This window comes from Dermacentor silvarum, chromosome 5 (assembly GCF_013339745.2).
Source record: "Dermacentor silvarum isolate Dsil-2018 chromosome 5, BIME_Dsil_1.4, whole genome shotgun sequence".
Lineage (NCBI taxonomy): Eukaryota > Metazoa > Arthropoda > Arachnida > Ixodida > Ixodidae > Dermacentor > Dermacentor silvarum.
Window position 1 is genome coordinate 2,921,557 of NC_051158.1, and position 19,692 is coordinate 2,941,248.

Here is a 19,692-nt window from a genome sequence, read left to right on the forward strand (position 1 = left end):
GGCATGGCCAAATAGCGCCATGCCTGTGTTAGTGAGCTCACAGTGGAGCGAATAATTCTGAGAAGTAGATGGGACGTGGCTGTAAACCAGCCTGTATATTGTCGCTGTAAAATGCGTAAAATCTGTAAGATTATGGCAATGACTAATGAGATATACTTTAAACATGAAAAATGCAATGCGAAAGAATGCTACCATATACAGAATATGGCAAATGTACGATTTGGCAAGAACACTACTCCCTAAAAAGAGTCCTTGAAACACAAGGGCCTAAAGGCCTAAAGGCCAGTAGGCTGTACAAAACTACTGTGACAGTGTCATCCTCCTGAGAAAGGATGTGCTATGAATTTATTTGGCTTCTAACGTATGGCACAACATCATTCGAGAAACCGAGGACAGCTTTGGTATTAAAAAGTGGTTCTTCAGCAAGAAATATAATGGGACAGAGATAGGCGTGATAGCGGTATGCTGGAGGAAAATGTTTCTTTCTCTCTGTCTCAGCTTCCCGACACTCCAGGAGGACGTGGAGGACGTTTAGCTTCTCACCACATGTACGAAATATTGGTGGTTCATCACCAGTCAGCAAAAAACTGTGGGTCTCCTATGTGTGTTCAATTCTGGGATGACAGTATAGGTAATCAGTTCGCCGTGTTTTCGTTGCGGAGAGCGAGAAACCTAAGTTGGTTTAATGCAGTGAAGCTTTTAACTTGTTATGCGTACCACAAGCTTTACCACTGGCTGCGCAGTATCTTTCGCAAGAAAAGCTTCAAATCTGTTGCAGGGAGCGCAGCTGTAAGAATAACAGCGTGCAATGTAATTAACGTGGCCATTTAGTGCGCTAGCACATTATCCGCTTATACACTCTACACAGAGTGGAATAGAGTTGAACGAGTACAGGACTTTTGTGTTTACAGAGTGCCTTCAGTGCTTTTACGGCACTTGGCAGCCTGTATATTAATTGCTTTTTGAAATATTCATTTCCTTATGTGCTTGCAGCCGATAATACTGCATAGGCTTCAGCCGTAAATATACTTGTTTCAGGCTGCAGTGCACCGGATGCCGAGAAGGATCAACCAACGGCTGCATAATATAACCTGGCATGTGACTTAGAAGCGTCTCTGTAAACTTCTTTGCACGAGTACTTATACTGGAGTTCAAAAACACTCCTTAGGATTTCGAGCTCTGGAGAGTGTTTTGTAGATTCTACAAAATATACATCACATTCTCGCCCTGACACTCCCAAGTCGGTAACAGCATGGCTGGAGGCATTAAGCGATGTTCGCGGTGTGGGACATCCATTTCTTCGCTTAGCTCCTTCATACGCAGTGAGAAAGACTGTCTTTTATGGGGACGATTACAAATAAGTATAGCACACGTCATATTGTTACCGCATTAAAACATGGACGTTCATGATGAGAGTGAACTCTGAAAAATTATGTGAGGCTGAGGTATGTTCTCTGCAGATGGAGTGACCCCTCATTTGATTATGCGTATAAACTTTCAATAGGGCTTGTTCTGTAAACGCCAGTGGCCAGATGGTGGACGGCATGTAGTATCTCTAGCGCGCTCGGAGTGGCAGAGCGATGTACCATGGTGCCGTAGTGCAATTGTGATCGAATAGGGCTCCTGTAAAGATTCATTAAACACTTCCTGTCACTGCCCCATGTTGCGTGAGATAAAATTTTCAGTAAGTTCATTGTTTTGGGGCATTTTACCTGGATATATTTTATGTGTGGAATGAAACTTTAGTTTCATTCTGAAACTTTAGTTTAATTCCACAATAAAAGTTTAGAGTCCAGTATAATGTCTGAAAACGTGTGCTGTTTCTTCACACGTAATTGCTGCCCATACACTTCGATATTAGGATCTGCAACGAGCCCTTTCTTCCTTCTGGAAAGCGCAGAATAACTTTTCTGAGGATTCACTTTTAATTTGTTTCGTCTTCTATTTGGAGACATTGTTCACACGCTGTTGTGCTTGTTTCACACAGATTGCAAGGTTGCAGGATTTGAAACCTATTTGTATGTTTGTGTCGACGGAATAAAATATAGCTGGTGGTAATGAAGCACGACGTGTGTTCCTCTTCACGATAAAGAGCTTGCCGCTGAGCACGCTCATTGGGGCACACGGAAGGTACGATTGGTAAAATAACTTTCGATTATGTTTAGCATATTTCAATGAATGTCCATTCCCGACAAGTCTGGCAAGATTCCGTAACGCCACGTTGCGTTGTACGCCTTCTATATATCGAGGAATATCGATAAGAAAAATTATTTAAGTGCAAATGCATCACGGATATTTCGTTCAATAAGCACAAGATGATTAGTTGTGGACCACCCATCCCTGAAGCCACACGGATAGGGATCAACCATATTGCTACGTGCTGTTCGAAGAAGATGGTATTCACACTTCGATATAGTGGGACGTAACCATATCCGGCGTCTGGCTGGTCTGAGGACGACGTGCCTTGTTTGATGTCGGCTTGCTTCCAAGTTTGTCAGTGCTTGCTAGCCTCTGTAAATAGACGTTATAAATAAATTCAATACTGCGCTTCCACCTAACATTTATTTGGTGGATGTGCTGGGTACTTCTTTTGACGGTGACGATAGTTTCTTGATACAAACCACAAATTACGGCTGGCTTAAACAGCTTCCCTGTTAAAAGTCTATTTCGAGATGGTAAAACTTGAATTTCAGGCACTTACCTGATATCTCGGGAAAATCACTTTAGGTCAATGTTGCTCTGCTCTTATTGTGTTGTTTTTTGCCGATCCAATTCATGGTCAATTTGTTGTAACAAAATGTCTTAGAAATCTTTTTATGCAAACAGTCTGTGCCAAAGTGATTCAGTTGCGCAGAACGGATAGTGACCAAACTTTTTCTAGCATTTCAGACCTGATTTTGTATCAGCACGACGAAAATCTATATTTGGAGAGCTGGCTTGCTGCTAGCCAATAGACTAACACAAAGAAGAATTCGCCACTCCCTTTTCCCATATCTCCACCGAAAGTAGCACTGACAATTGGGCGAGTTGGTACGGATGCATGACTTCAGAACGGCGCAACAAGGAAGACGAAAGACGTCTTTCGTCTTCCTTGTTGCACCGTTCTGAAGCCATGCTCCACCGAAAGCCCTGACGATATATCTCGTTTCCAGAGCTTCCTGTCTTTCCTTCTCTTTCCGTAGTTCTTTCTGCGCGCCAAAACGCACTGTCAGTTTCGCACACTCTCCTTTTTGCAGAAAATCCTCTAGTTGCCAGATTATACCCGGCAGTTTGCGCGATCTAAGCGCTTCCGCTGGCTGGGCAGCTGAAGCCTACAACATTTGCTTTGCAGGCGCGAAGCTGACCCCACCTAGTGTGATCGTTTAAAATGATATAGTTAAAAAAACGTTTATTTGGGTGTCATGTCCGAGCTTGAAGCCTGAGGAAGACTTGATTTTTTGCTGCAAGCAAGACAGGTAACTTTATTGGGGCTTTGGAAACAGACAAAATATGCATTTTTTTGGGGGGGGGGGATCTACATGCCCAAACCAAGATCTCGACATGAGGAAAGCCGTAGGAGGAGGATGCCGGATTAATATGAGCCACGTCGGTTTCTGCAAAAAGCATCTAAATCGAAGTAAACGACCACGGCGGCCGCATTTCGACGGGGGCGAAATGCAGAAAAGACCCGTGTACTTCGATTTATGTGCACGTTAAAGAACCCTAGGTGGTCCAAATTAATCCGGATTTCCTCACTATGGCGTGCCTCTGAATGAGGTGTTGGTTTTGGCACGTAAAACCCAGAATTCAAAATTTTATTTACGTGCGCGTTTTATTCCCCCCCCCCTTACAATGTAGCCGCCGTGCGCATTGGCCATATTCTTATTTATAATGAAATTGTCAGCTCACCTTTTATATTAACGCTTATATACACCCATCCTAACTGAGCGAATGCTTTACTATTACCACCAATTTATCAAAATACATTTTGTGGCTGACCTCAAACCTAAGCAATAGAATGCAAGACAGATACATCAAGGTCCTGTAAAGCCGTTACTCATTGATACGTACACAGGCAAATCATTTATTCAGAATTTGCAATTCGTTTGGTCAGCGACGTAACGAAGGATGATTTGCGCAATATTGTACTGGCTGGCAATGTGTAGTGAAATATCTGATGGTCCACGCGGTAATGCGCTGCATGAAAGAATGACCTGTCCTGGTCTAAATCCATTTTCGCCATGACTGCAAGACAAGTGCAATTAGTTAAAATTGCCTATTTGCATGTTTTTAAAAACAGATATACATCGTTAAAAAGCCATAAAACTGCATTGCATATTTAATTACTTTGTATACAGCGAAAGCTCAAGCAGTTTTCAAAAGTTTCCGACAGTTGCAAGATTGCCCTTTTTGAAATGGTACGTACATTGCACGGTACGCTTACGTGTATCCTTTTGGTCACCTGATTACCGATACATATGCGCGAAAAGCTTGTATTGAGCAAAATCTGTAACTATAATTGTGTTCACGCGCCCTCACTCACAGAAGTCCTTGGTGAAAACTTTCGGTGGAATTTGAAAACAGCGTTTGGTGCCGCATGCCTACGGCGACGGCGTGTTTGCAGTAGTTATCATGACGTGAGCTGGCCGAGCATAAGGCAATTTGCCTAGTGGCCTAATTTTTACGTACGTGTTTGGAGGTTTAAACTAATGCGCAGAACAACCCAGGTAAATTATTCTTACACTTTTCGCACAAATATTTTAGGTTGAACTCATGGGGTGGTCCCTTATCGTCGGCTAAAGAGCGCGTTAATGAAGCAATAAATATGTCAGATGCGAATCAGGCTCGAAATGAGGAGACACGACGCATTCAATGATACTTCACATTTGCATTGCTCTTCAAGCGATTACCTACTAATTGACAGATATGCATGTCTTGCCTGAATGTAGCGAAAAAAAATTTAACAAATATATCGGCTCGCAGTCTAAAACCTGTCTTGGTTTGCCTCGAGCAAGACAAATTGCGTTTCTTTCAGCGAAATCAAGCTAATCTACAATGCCTTCTTTTTGTATCCGAGAAATCTACCAACATTTCCGCAGACTATTGGTTCAACAAAAGAATAATCCTCTACGAAAAAAAAAGAACTTTACAGGCGTGGGTGAGTGGGTGATACAGTATGGGCACATCATGTATGTCTGTTCTAGCTTTATCATTCTGTTCACCCTGTACTCCAACTTTTGCATTGCAACTCTCCTAAGCTAGCGTAGCTTTGACCATTGAGGCACTGAGATGTAATCATCTAGCGGATGTAGAATTGCATGAAATATTCAGGGGTGTGGAAGAAAACTCGTTCCTTTCATGTATTTTTGAGAAAAATACAAAAAGTAAAAAAAATATTGTGCACAGACCTATGAAAAACCCCACACATTTATTTATTCAACACTTAAAAGAATATAACTGTTACATTGTTGCATCACAAAAATCCCAGCAGAGCTTCCGGGTTCAAAATTTAAGCACAATTTTACGTCAATGGATTGTTTTCACGTATAAGTGTAAAGACCCAACCCACATTTCTGTAAATACGTGTGCGATTCATTTCCGCTTGACGCGTCAACCCTTCGCTCTGCAGGGGACGAAGCATTCTGGATATTGAGCTTCCAGTGCAAGTACACAAGTTTTTGCACGCGATCCCTGGCAAGCCTGTTGTGTTGCTTGGTGTGCACACTTACAAACTCGGACCATTTTCTATTACATGCCGCAGAAGAAGGTGAATCTGCAGTACGCAAAAGGGGTGGTTGATGCGAAGTCCTAATCCCAGGGCGTGGATGAATGCAGGGGATTCGCAGGCTCCCGAACTGCTTTTTTTGGCCAAATACTCTTGCAGGTTCTGTTCTCTGCGACGTTACACAAACGTTTCCTTACGTCCAGCGACCGGTGCTCCACCTATTGGGAAATCGAGTAAAACAATCAGCGCGTCACCAAGGTTCTTGCCACGATACCTTGGGTCTTGCAGATTAGCAGCAATGTGAATGGGTTCAAAGCAAAACTCCTCGTGGCCACCTAATACACGCATTATGTGAGCTTGTTCTTATTACGCCAATCAACTAGTTCGACGCTTATTCCTTCCGGGGCACAGCACTTTGTGTCGACCGTAGTTGGAGCAGGTTAGAGCACCGCGGTGTCACAGTGCATTTTAATCAAGATCGCGCCCGATATGGATCAAATTTCCCAATTTCGTATGATGCTGGTAGTTGCTGCACGGTCCAGCAGTCCGAATTGAACTAGTTAGTGTAGCCAGAGGTTTAGCTCACTCGGCATCGCGGGGCTGACCACAGCCTTTTAAAAAGAAGCTTTAGATACCTCGAAAGAAGTAGCATCGCAACAGAACAATTCCGCAGCCAAGTTCTGTTGTTGTTTATTTTTTCTATTTTTTCCTGCTTGAAAAAAAGACCGTTTTCCCCCCGAAATTTTTATGATTTATTCAACCGCTTACATCACTAGTCATACGTTGCATGCGAAATATTAATCTTTCTTATAAGCTGTTAGGAAGAGTTCATTACATTCTTTTACAAGTGGTTTAACACCCTATGCAACATAACCTATGGAATTTTACGTCCATTGTTATATTGGGAGCGAAAGCAATAAATTCTTCACTTTACAAACTTAAACACAGTGACCGAACTCTTCGGTTCACAAGTGAAATGAATCATTTAAAAAAATCCTTTCATTCGGAGGTAGCTGATCAATACCTCCTTGAACACGTTTCCAGAAAAGATAACTACATGACAATATTATGACCACACTTATTAATTTCACTAGAAAATCTAAACAGTAGCACAATTTGCACCTATTTCTATTCATTGGATGCCACGTTAGCATTGAAAGGAAGGAAGTGGTAGAGATAAGCGACTATGGCACATATATTGGGTACCTTTATTACTGCTGAATATTACATAATAAATGCAAATCGCCTTTGTATCAAGGCAGTGACAATATCTTTGTGAAACCACGTTATTTGACGACCAGGCAAATTTACTTCTCGTATTCAATATTCACCCATTTTTTCACTACACAAAATGCCAACGAATTGATCACACCTTTAATATGTTCACACAACGACTACACTTAGATGTGGCCTACGGACTTTACAGCTTGTAGAGTTCACTACGAGGTCCTTCGCTGCTTGTACCCACTGTAACACACCGGATGTGTCTGATGAACATCGTTAAAGAAGGTAACGTGGGCACACACGGACACACGAGCAGAGAACCAGACAAGAAAACATGGCGTTTGTGTTGCCAACTTCTCATTTGTGTCGGTGTCTGCACGCATTACGTTCTTTCACGATGAATCGCTACCAATTAGCTCAACTTTCTGTAGTTCTAAGCTATCGAAGAAGTGATCATCGAGCGTCCTCTATACGAGCGTCTGCGAGAAAGCCTGCGCAGCTGCTTTAACTGTAGCTGAAGTCCACCATTCCCGATGCTGTTCGGACATGCAAAAATTCAGAGCCCTTCCACCCTCAGAAGAGGGAAGACCAGCGAAGCTGGCGCGCTGGTGGTATTTGCTGTGTTGGGGTATAGCTATATTGGGGATTTGCTATGTTGTTGAATTTGGCTACAAGATGGTAAACCGACGCCTTCGGTATGTATTCGAAAAGGAGGCTTCGGTGCAGGCTCCGAGTAGCACATTGGGTATTTTTAACACTTAGACGATGGCACTGAAAGAACTGGCCCGGCGTCCACGGGCGACGGCAATCCTAGTGCGTTGCTCACACCTTTGTACGACGTGCACAGACCAGCGACCTTGACCAACAGGCGTATTCTCTAAGAGTCCACCTAGTGGACTGTCCACAGCGACTTTCGCAATTGGCTATAGAAGCAAGAGCGAGAAGGAACCAGCCAGTCTCCATCTCGCTCGTACCGCTGGAGCTAATCGCGACAGCCGAAATAGACAGTCCGCTTGGTGGATTCTTACAGAATATCCCCCCCCCCAAAGCTCCGTATATACAAACCAACCCTAACGCGAACTCCTCTCACACCACACTCCTCCGTTGACCTATCTTTAGATGTGAAGCAGCTTATGGTCGGGGCTATGTCACTCCCTCCCTCCGCCGTGCGGCGTCCACACCCGCACTGCGCATGTGCATCCTCCTTCCCCTCCTCTCCTTGTCTCATCTCCTCTCCTCTCGGCATTCCTCCTCTCATCTCCGACGCTCCTCTTCTCTCCGGATTGCGCAACGATTGGCAACACCTGCGGCTCCACGCGCGATAATGCGAAGCAGCTTATGGCGAATTCCATTGTGAGAACAGGAGCAGGGCACCGCGCAGCGCCGAGTCGGGTGACAGCGCAGTGAGAGCAGGGGCACTCGACCCACCACTGGAATACGGCGTGCATTTGGAGAGCAGGTGGGAGGGGGACGTGTGAGGAGAAATGTACCATGTGACTAAAGCAATCGACGTCCGACCATTATCTGCAGGAGAGCGGCAAAACACGCGTGATCGTCTTGTAATCTGTGGGGCGTAAGGCTGTCACCGTTTGCGGCCACGTACTACATACTTTTGTGCAGCGCCGACGCATCCCACTATGTTTCCGCCTGCGAAGATCATCTGAAACTGCAACTTGAATCTGAAGTTGAGCTGCAGCAGCTTTCGCTGCTGTCACCGTCGAGCGTCGCAAGCACTTCAGCAAGGCGAAGGCGCTTTGCTGCCACTGCCCTCGCGCATCCATCGAGAAGCAAGGCGGACTAGAAATGCCAGGATCTGTCGCTAAATCACTGCGAAGCTCGCTCGTATCACCTACGTCAAAAACAACGGTGCCTAAACACCAACTGCGCTTGGCTGCCGCCATTGCCGCCGCGCGCTGGCTGAAGCAAAATAAAAAAGAAATTAGGATATGACGGTTTAAGTCACGTGACTTCCTCCGTACTCCGCTTTTCAGGCGAGAGCAGTCTGGACTGCTCCTGGCTGCTCTCGGCGCAGAGAAACTGCTCTTGTTCTACCACTGGATGACGGCTCTCCCACTCCTGTTCGACCACTGAAACACGTCGCCTCTGGAACGAGCACTTTCGGCGTGCTTTTGAGTGCTCCTGTTCTCCCAATGGAATTCCCCATTAGGTTAGAGGCGCGACGGTAGGCGCTGCATACTCCGCGGATAACGCGCGCGCGCGCTCCGCTCCTCTCATTCTCCCGCAACGCCGCGATGAGTGCAACGGACAGCGCTAGCGTCAACGCCAGTGTCAGCGCCGTGGACAGCGCCGCGGACAAGAGGGCTCGAGCCGCTGCCACGAAACGGCAGCGGCGACAGGCCGATCCCGAACTTCGGGCTCGCGATGCCGGTAACTACGTACCTCAACCAAACGGAAACGACGAACTGAAAACAAATGGGACCTTGAGTCGACCCCATGGCTGCTTCGCATACTACTCAGGATTCCCTACGGGAAGATGGTGTAATTTTTTTTTCGTAGACAGGTGCGAGGCAGTCAGGAGAGAGCCGGCGGCACAGGCGCCCGAGGCCAGCAGGGCTGTGCGCATGCGCCACAGTCGGAGAGCGGGCTCACACACCTATGTGTGAGCCGTCTATCTGTCCCCGCCATTGGACCACCGCGCCGCGCCCTCCTCGCCTTCCTTCCATTTATCAGCGGCCCTCTCAAAAGACGCACGTGGAGCAGCCGGAGGGGCGACGAAAAGAGCGCGCGTCGCCGGCCTAACCTCGCAGCCAGCTCCAACTCTACTCAGGGGGGAACTCGGCATAAAAGAAGGTTGACTGGCGCAAGAGAAGAGAGATAGCGGGGGCTCAGCCGGCCCAGAAGGAGGAGGGGCCGTGCGCTCAAAAAGAGGATGACGCTTGAGCCAATGCTGATGATGATAGTTTTTTTCGACACGCGGACACTAATCCTCGCGAATCGAGCCCTTAACAGGTTCCCTGTAAAAACACGATCGCACATACCTTCGTGACCTTCTCATAGTAACTTTTTGCAGTCTGATTGAAAGGCGATTAATTGTGAACGCACTCATTATATGACTTTACCAACGCTTGTCAGAACTTCCACAATGTTTATGTGCTTTATTCTTCACTGTGTATACCTTTTTTGTGCCGTGGCATTACAGATCGAGACTGTTTTGGTAACGCTCAACTATGACTTTACGCTAGCATGTCGCTCGTACAGCGCGCTCTATATTATACAGCAGGCTAGGCCGCACTTTAGGCGATGTGGATCGTTGTTTTGTCCTACTTTTATTTTCCTTCTTTTTTCCTGCTTCTAATTTTTTTCTATCTTTTCGCGTATATTTTTAAGTCCCCGGAATTTATTTCTGATTATTGGCATAGCCAGCCTATTTTTGGCTTTTTTTCTCACTAGCTGAACGATTATTAAACAAAACCAAGGTTACTGTAGTAACTTTGGATACTACTGTCCCCTTGGTTACTGTAGTATCACCATCTCTTTGCCTAAATATCTCAGATATTTAGGCAAGTAGTAGCTTATTTAGTGTAAAGACTGTTGTAACAGAACACCTTTAGGTATCATAAAAATAGCACTTTATGAAGAGCCTGAACAAAAGTGAGGAGAGTCTAGACTCAACGACGAAAAGCTAAGCAAGAAAGCTGGAAACAAAGCCTAATCAATGTGCATCGAGAGAAGAGTTCCTTCGGTGCATGAAATACAGGATCAGACGAAGAAATTGCTAAGATCAATCAATGTTCCTTTAGGCTCTACTAACTATTGATGTGCGTGCTTCGTGCTTTCTTACTGATGAAGTGCAAGATAAACATTGAAATAAATGCAGGATCTTTTAATAAAATCAGGCTACATGTTCGCTCTATTAATTTTGTTAGTTGCAAATCAAAGGCCACCGCTGTTTAAATTATTTATACATGCAACATGGTGGTCATGAAGGAGTATAATCCTTTAAATAAACAGCTTTTGCTTACCGCAAGGATACGGGCGGCGTGATGGTGTAGTAGTAGGTCGACGAGTTGTGGTTGGCGGACGATATCGAAATGCTCTTTCCTCAACATTTACTTGATGATGCTTGGCGAGAACAGACAACCCACCAGATTCGTTCATATTGGACAGAATGAAGACAAGTGTCATAAGAGCCAGAAAAAATTTCACGTTGGATTCCTTTGTCATCACAAGGCGTACAGCGAGAAGTGCTCAGCTTCAATGTATGAAGCCTTTATATACACCTAGGATCACAATGCACAAAGGCATGGCAGTGCCGCTTTCTAGCTCACTTTTTTCGTTCCTTCTTGCCATGTCCCATTTCTAATGCATTTTTATGTAAATTGCAAGCATTGTTTTAGCATCATCATAGATTCGTTTGTCTGCTGCATTTCTCAGTATCAATGGCTGAACCACGGTGCATATAGATAACGGAGTATAAAAAACCCAGCAGTGCGCAAGCTCAGCTGGACTTGCCTCTTCACAGGGTGGAAGGGCTCTGACATTTTTTAGCGTCGGCGAAGCAGTCATCTAAAATGCATTATCCCAATTGCATAATCTCTATTGTATTGACACGTGTACTTGTTTATCTTTCACCAGGGACCGCTTTTCACCAGCTAACAAATGTTGAATGTTACTGCGCCTGCATGTATCGGAAGTTTCTCAAACATTATCGACGCTTCTATCCGCTCTCTGTTGTCACTGACGCTTATGTAATCTGACCGTATCAGCGACGCGAATCGTCTAGTACTTTCTGGAAGACACACGGCCACTAGGGGTTACACTGGAACCTTCGATGTTTCATGTATAAAAGCCGACGCGTTTTACCGCTTATCAGATTTCGGCGATCGCCGACTGGGTTCGCCGCTATCGTTGTGCTTCGAGTGCAACTCGCTTTTGTGGGCATAGGTTCGCCCAATAAAAAGTCCGTTACTTCATTCACAGTTTTGCGACTGTTTCCTTCACCGTCACTACTACGTGACATCTGTTGGAGGTGCTGGGTACACTCCAGATTGTTGATTACGTGGCCCGAAAACAAGAGCTGCTCATGTACGAAGCGGCACTTTTCTGGCTTCAACGTGAGTCCGGAGGTCATGATTGCTTGAAGTACTGCTTCATCGCGCCGGAGGTGTTCTTCGAAGCTAGAGGCAAACACAACGACGTCGTCCAAGTAGACGAGGCAAGTCTGCCACTTCAAGCCTGCCAGTACTGTATCCATGACGCGTTTGATAGTCGCAGGTGCCGAGCAAAGAACAAACAGCATAACCTTGAACTCGAAGAGTCCGTCTGGTGTTATAAAGGCAGTCTTCTCCCTGTCCTTCTCATCCACTTCAATTTGCCAGTAGCCGGTTTTTAGGTCAATCGACCAAAAAGTACTTTGCGTTGTAGAGTCGATCCAAGGCATCGTCTATCCGCGGGAGAGGGTATACGTCGTATGTGGTTTTGAAGAGGCGACGATAATCCACGCAAACACGTAGTGTTCCCTCCTTCTTCACTAACACCACGTGGCATGCCCATGGACTCTTGGACGGCTGGATGATGTCGTCGCGTCGCATTTCGTCGACTTGTTTGCTGATTTGCCTCGCGTTTACCCGCCGAAACTCGGTACGGGCTCTGACGGAGTGAGCGGACATATTCGTCAGGTAGAATGCGGTGCTTGACAACAGGGGTTTGTCGAATTTTCGGTGACGACGAGAAGCAGTCTTTGTATTGGAGGAGCAGGGCTATTAGCAGTTCTTTCTTATGCCTGGTAAGGTTCTCATTTAGGTCGTAAGCTGGTTCAGGTACTGCAGTTGTTGCAGGTTCCCTAGAGTCCGCGAAGGCGAAAGCACTGCTGGCTCGTACTATTTCATCGATGTAGGCGACTATGGTGCTTTTGTTATTGTGCTTGTATTCGTGGCTGAAGTTTGTGAGCATTACTCTTGCTTTCCCTTCACGTAGCTCAGCTATGCCTCTAGCGACGCAAATATCACGTTCGAGTAGTAAGTGATGATCGCCCTCGGCGACGCCCTCCATGTGTCCGCAGGCACTTCGGTACTGACAGATATCATTACGCTTGAGTGAGGCGGAATGGTGACTTGTTCTTCAAGCACATTCAAGGCATGGTAACTGATGTTTGTATCTGGCGGTATCGCTTTGTGCGTTGAAAGCGTTATCAACTTGGACTTTTAAGTCGATGACTGCACCATTTCGGTTTAGAAAGTCCATGCCTAGGATGACATCCCTGGAGCAGTGCTGCATGATTACGAAGCTCGCTGGGTATGTGTGGTTAACCGTGACTCTAGCTGTGCAGATTCCAGCCGGCGTTATTAGGTGGCCTCCCGCTGTCCGGATATCGGGTCCTTGCCAGGCCTTCTTCGCCTACTTCAACTTGGCAACGAACGGGCCACTGCAGACGGAATAGTCAGATCCACTGTCGACGAGAGCAGTGACGTTATGACCAACGATTAGCACGTCTAGGTCGGCAGACCGTCGTCTAGCGTTGCGTTTAAGTCATGGCGTCAGGTCACAGCTGCGTCGGCTTCCTGCTCTGCTGCTACGTCGCGTCGGCAGGTCTTTCGGCAGCGAAGTGTTGTCAAGGCTCATGCCAGGCGGTGTGCTGAGACCTCGTCGGGGTGACGCGCGAATCGTCGTCGTCGGCGGCGGAGGATCTTCGGTATTGCGTCGTACAGCAACCGCACCTACATCGGTTTCTGCTTTTAGTTTCCCGAAAAAGGGCTCGCGGACCGGCCCCGGGCTGGGCCAGGCGATAGGTACGGCATTTAAAGGCAGATCTTACTCAATCCATCCTGCGATGCAGCCAGACAAGCCATTGCCGGACCACCGCCTACCACCGGCAGACGAATGGCCTCACCGAGCGCCTAAGTAAGACCATCGCCGACACGCTGGCAATGTACGTCGACGTCGAACACAAGACGTGGGATGCTATCCTCCGTACGTGACATTCGCATACAACAAGGCCGCGCAAGAAACAACGCAGATGGCGCTGTTCAACCTGGTCTACGGAAGGAACCCTGCAACGACGCTTGACGCCATGCTACCGGACGTCACCGATGAAGACACTATGGACGTCGCCACCTATTTGACGCGTGCCGAAGAAGGTCGACAGCTGGCCCGCCTGCGCATCAAGAACCAGCAGAGGACCGACTGCCGACACTACAATCTTCGACGACGCTAGGTCGAGTACCAGCCCGGCGACCCTGTTTGGGTCTGGACTCCGATACGCCGACGAGGACTTAGCGAGAAATCGTTACGTCGCTATTTCGAACCCATTAAGATCATCCGACGTATTGGTGCACTGAACTTTGAGGTCGTGCCAGACGGCATTTCGCAATCACAGCGGCGCCGCGCACGACCTGAAGTCATCCACGTGGTGCGTGTTAAGCCTTTCTATGCCCGCTGACGAACCTAGGTGCTTTGTTGCTTTGTCGTCTTTTTTTTTTTTTTTCATTACGCGTGGCTTTGCTTTCGCTTTCGTGTTTGTAGCATCAGCACGATGCTTTTTAAGGGGAGGGTATTGACACGTGTACTTGTTTATCTTTCACCGGTGACCGCTTTTCACCGGCTAACAAATGTTGAACGTTATCGCTGCGCCTGTATGTATCGGAAGTTTCTCGAACGTTATCGATGCTTCTATCCGTTCTCTGTTGTCACTGACGCTTATGTAATCTGATTGTATGAGCGACGCGAATTGCCTAGTACTTTCTGGAAGACACGCGGGCACAAGGGATTACTCTGGAACCTTCGATAACTCATGTATAAAAGTCGTCGAGTTTCGCCGCTGATTAGATTTCGCCGATCACCGACTGTGTTCGTCGCTATTGTTGTGCTTCACTTCACTTCACTTCACTTTATTACCTTAAAGGCCCCCAGGGTTGGGGGTATTACATAAGGGGTGGGCAACAAGTATAAAGTAAATAAATACACATAAAGTAAATAAATACATCAAGGAAAGGATGTTTAAGTACATGTTTGCTCGCGGTTAAATATGGAAGTTATACTGTTCAAAAAGGCGGATGGGCAGGTGATTGCGGCGATGTCGTGTGGAAGGCCGTTCCAGTCCGAGGCTCAGCGCGGGAAGAATGATGAGGCAAAAGTGGTAGTGTGCGCACGTGGCCGGGCGACTTGGAGGGGATGACCAATGCGGAGTGAAATGCGTGCCGGAGGACTGATGTAGGGTGGATGATTAAGTGAGCTGTAAAAAAACTTATGGAATAAGTACAAACTAGCGATACGACGCCGACAAGCAAGGGGTGATATGCCGGACTCTGCTTTCAACGATGATATACTGGTATTGTATGAATAGCATGAATGAATGAATCTTGTGGCACGATTTTGTACTGATTCTAGGCACTTTATAAGATATTTTTGGTTAGGGCTCCAGATGGCAGATGCATATTCCAGCTTAGAGCGTACGAGTGACTTGTAGGCAAGCAGTTTTAGGTCTGGTGGCGCGTGACGTAGGTGACGTTTTAAGAATCCAAGGCTTTTGTTAGCAGATGATACGATTTTAGTGACATGCGCGTTCCAGGTTAGGTCATTAGACAACGTTACGCCGAGGTACTTATAAGACTGTGTTAATTCCATGGTGACATGCGAGATAGTATAAGGGAACAGGAGAGGATTACGTTTTCGGTTGAACGACACGAGTTTGCATTTATTGGGGTTTAGTTCCATGAGCCATCGGTTACACCAGTTCTGGACGCAGTTTAGGTCACTTTGGCGAGCTAGTTGATCAGAGGGGTTATTAACAGTGCGATAGATAACACAGTCATCAGCAAAGATACTGACGTTACAAGAGACATGCGTTGGTAGGTCGTTAATATATATTAAAAATAAGAGGGGACCAAGGACTGACCCTTGCGGTACGCCTGACGTTACTGGAAGAGAACTAGAGGTGTGATTATTAACGCGGACAAATTGGGTACGGTTAGCCAGAAATTCCTTTATCCACTGCAATATGTCAGGATGTAAATTTAACAAAGACAGTTTTAGTATTAACCGCTTGTGAGGCACCTTGTCGAAAGCTTTCGCAAAATCCAAGAAGACTGCGTCAGTTTGAAGGTTAGAATCAAGGTTTACATGCAAGTCATGGACGAAAATAGCTAATTGAGTCTCACAGGATAAGTTCTTACGGAATCCGTGTTGAGAAGGATGAAAGAAATTAGTAGAGTCAAGAAAATTCATTATATGAGAATAGATGACATGTTCCATGATTTTACATGGTACACTTGTTAAAGAAATGGGGCGGTAATTGAGGGGCGATTCTTTGTTACCTGATTTGAAGACCGGAACGACCTTCCCGACCTTCCAATCGCTGGGTATGCTACCTGTGGAAAGTGATTGCGTGAACAGTAATGATGGATACACTGAGATGGCATGTCGAGTATTCTTTAACAGTTTGCTGGTGATTTCATCAGTACCTGCAGAAGATGACATCTTAATATGTTCAATGATACAGCTAATGCCATGCGCAGAAAATGTGACTGATGGCATAAGTGATCTCGGCTGGCCAGTTGGAACAGATGGTGGCATATCGGTTTCGTTTGTGAAGACGGATGAGAATGCAGTGTTAAACATATTTGCACATTCAACGTCGCTCACCTCCTCACCAAGTGTGTTAGTAAGTGTGATGATGGGCGTCTTATTGGGGTTTAGAACTTGCCAGAACTTTCTCGGGTTATTGGTTAATATCTTCGGCAGGTCAGTTTGAAAGAATGCGCGTTTGGCATTACTAATGGACTGTAAATATGTTGACTCGGCCTCGTAATATTTGTTCCATGCGCATGCGCTCGGGTTTCGTTTTGCTGCACGGAAAAGGCGCTTCTTTTTGTTCTCAATTGTTTTCAATGACTTTGAGAACCATGGTTTATTATGATTGGCACGAAATGTAATGGTGGGAATAAATTTGGTTGTTAGTTCTGTAATTTTGGTTTTGAAAGTAAGCCAGTTATGTTCAATTGATCGTTCATGGAAACACCCTTCGAAGTTTGGAAAAAAAGCCAGCAATTGGTGATTGATTTCATTGTAATTGCCTTTGTCGTAAAGGCGAATCGTTTTATGGAACGTTCGGCGCGATTCCGGGATGAAGGCGAAAGTAGCATGCAGAACTTTGTGGTCGCTAATTTCGCGGAGATAAGTAAGAGTTGATAAAGTTTCAGGGTGATTAGTTAGTATGAGATCCAGGATGTTTGACGATTCACGTACGACGCGTGTGGGTTTAGTTACTAACTGCGTGAGATTGAAATTTAAACACACGTCAACGAAGTTGGTTATTTCTGTATTGTTTGTTGGTGTTAAGTTCTGCCAGTCAATAGACGGAAAATTAAAATCACCAAAAAGAAGGATGCGCGCGTTGGGATGTGCAGCATTAAGTTGATTTAGGCTATCATTTAGGTTACAAGCAAAACTGGGATAGCTGTGGGGGGGTCTGTAGCAGACGCCTAGTATGACGGTTTGAGGTGCAGAACGGCAGATTACCCATAGTACTTCAAGTTCTGATGGGATGTTAATGACTGAACAGGGCAATTGCTGGTTAGTGGCAATTAGAACACCTCCTCCTCTGGAGCCCTTGCGGTCTTTACGGAAAATATTAAAGTTAGGTAGGTCAGCTAAAACTTCTGTATCGGTGATGTTATCTGTTAGCCATGTTTCCGTTAGTATAAGTATGTTGCTGGCCGATGATGAAACAAGATTACAAATGTGCTCGCGCTTGGGGAGGAAACTGCGTATATTTGTAAAGATAATAGAAAAAGAAAGAGCTGGTAATTTACCGCGAGGGCTGTTACGAGGAAGTTTAGTTACTTGACGACAGGCCGTATGCTATGCGATTTCTTTTATCGTTTGCGATGGCTCGTCGAATACATAGCGCTTAGGGCCAATGGACAATGTCTTGTAGCGCAAGGAAAATTTTGTGGCTTTAGTTTTGACAAATGTAATGAGGTGCTTTCGTGCGATTCGGACAGGGCGTGAAAAGTCTTCCCCAATGCCGTAATCAGTCCCTTTCAACTTACGGCCATTGGAAAGGATAAACTCCTTGGTTTTAAAAAATGTAAATTTAACTATTATTGGGCGAACACGCCCAGCAGAATGGCGTCCAAGACGGTGAGCCCGTTCAATTTCTTTCGGGTCAATGGTTATATTTAGGTGATCACGGCAGAGGCGAAGGACTGTTTCTTCAGATTCGGCGTAGGTTTCCGATTTATTGTTATCTGCGATATTATAAAAAATTAGATTGTTGCGCCGCGAGCGATTTTCCGCGTCATCCAGGCGGGCTTCTATTTCTCTGATGTCTTTGGCTGTTTGGGTGGCATTAGCGCATATCGAATCTATATCGGTGCGTAGGGCAACCAGGTCTTGATAGTGAGTTTCAAGGTCGGATAATCTGTTACTGAGGGCAGATATAGCTTGTTCCGTAGTTTTTAGTTGATTTTTAAGACCTTGAACCTCGGTGAGTAGTTGTGACTGACCAGCAGATAGTTTTTTTAGTTCATCGAGAACCGCGTCAGGACCTGGGTTTGTCTCGACATCGCCGGCCAATAACAACAAAGCACGTACAACATCAGCACACTCAATAGCAACGGAAAGGCAGCACTGTGGGCCTGGTAGCTGCAGAAGACAGTAGTCGCTTGATTTTTTTGTGAAAAGACAATACAGCTTACTGACCTGCGTAGCATAGGCGAACGGATTAGATGACTGCATCGTGGCACAGCCACCAAGCCCACAGATCGCCGCGCGTAGGTGAGGCAGCTTTATAGGCGCCGCGTCGGCTGTTGTCGATGACCGTAGGGGAATCCGGGGACAGTCGAGGAACAGCAGTGGGGGCGCTGTCTGACTGTTTGAAGTTGTGGACAGATTAGAAAGGCCGGCAGGACACTCGAAGCGAACGGGTTCGCTGGGAGCCGTGGCATCGGAAGGGGCGGGAACCAGGGTCAGTAGTAGTATCCAGGTGATAAGTGGGGCAGGCACCTGCGTAGCATAGGCGAACGGATTAGATGACTGCATCGTGGCACAGCCACCAAGCCCACAGAGCGCCGCGCGTAGGTGAGGCAGCTTTATAGGCGCCGCGTCGGCTGTTGTCGATGACTGTAGGGGAATCCGGGGACAGTCGAGGAACAGCAGTGCTGTCTGACTGTTTGAAGTTGTGGACAGATTAGAAAGGCCGGCAGGACACTCGAAGCGAACGGGTTCGCTGGGAGCCGTGGCATCGGAAGGGGCGGGAACCAGGGTCAGTAGTAGTATCCAGGTGATAAGTGGGGCAGGCACCTGCGTAGCATAGGCGAACGGATTAGATGACTGCATCGTGGCACAGCCACCAAGCCCACCAGCTTCGAGTGCAACTTGCTTTTGTGTGCACAGGTTCGGCCAATAAAACATTCGTTTCGTCATTCACAGTTTTGCGACTGTTTTCCTTCACCGTCACTACTACGTCGCAGTATACAAAGAATAGCGCACCAACAGGCGGTGGACGGGCAGCACTGTGCTCCCCCCTCCTCATGTATTATCCTCAACTGAGGAATTTCGTGGACTCTGTGAATAAATTAAAAGAATACTTACGGAATATTCTTATAGATGGCTGCTACCGGCCTATAGCCGACATCAATTAAGAAGGGTGTTTGGATAAGTGTACTTCTTCCTCTTAGTGCGTCGTATATTTATTAATGCAGTTTGTGACGAGAAGGAGAAAATTTGCGTTTCTAATTTCAGGAAGAATTAAGTACTTTTGTGATGTATTTAATACCTTATGCTCACGCTCTGCTGCCACCGCC

The 19,692-nt window shown here is 46.3% G+C and overlaps 1 protein-coding gene across 1 annotated transcript; it reads right to left on the reverse strand.

Annotated features, from left to right (window-relative positions):
* Positions 1-17,746: 17,746 nt before the first annotated feature.
* On the reverse strand, positions 17,747-19,225 carry LOC119452704 (uncharacterized). Its single transcript, XM_037714664.1, has one exon. The coding sequence runs from the start codon at positions 19,223-19,225 to the stop codon at positions 17,747-17,749; it is 1,479 nt and encodes a 492-aa protein (XP_037570592.1).
* Between the last annotated feature and the right edge of the window lie 467 nt (positions 19,226-19,692).

Coding starts and splice junctions, on each gene's coding strand:
- LOC119452704 (XM_037714664.1), bottom strand. CDS start 19,225: ATGCAGTCATCTAATCCGTTCGCCTATGCTACGCAGGTGCCTGCCCCA.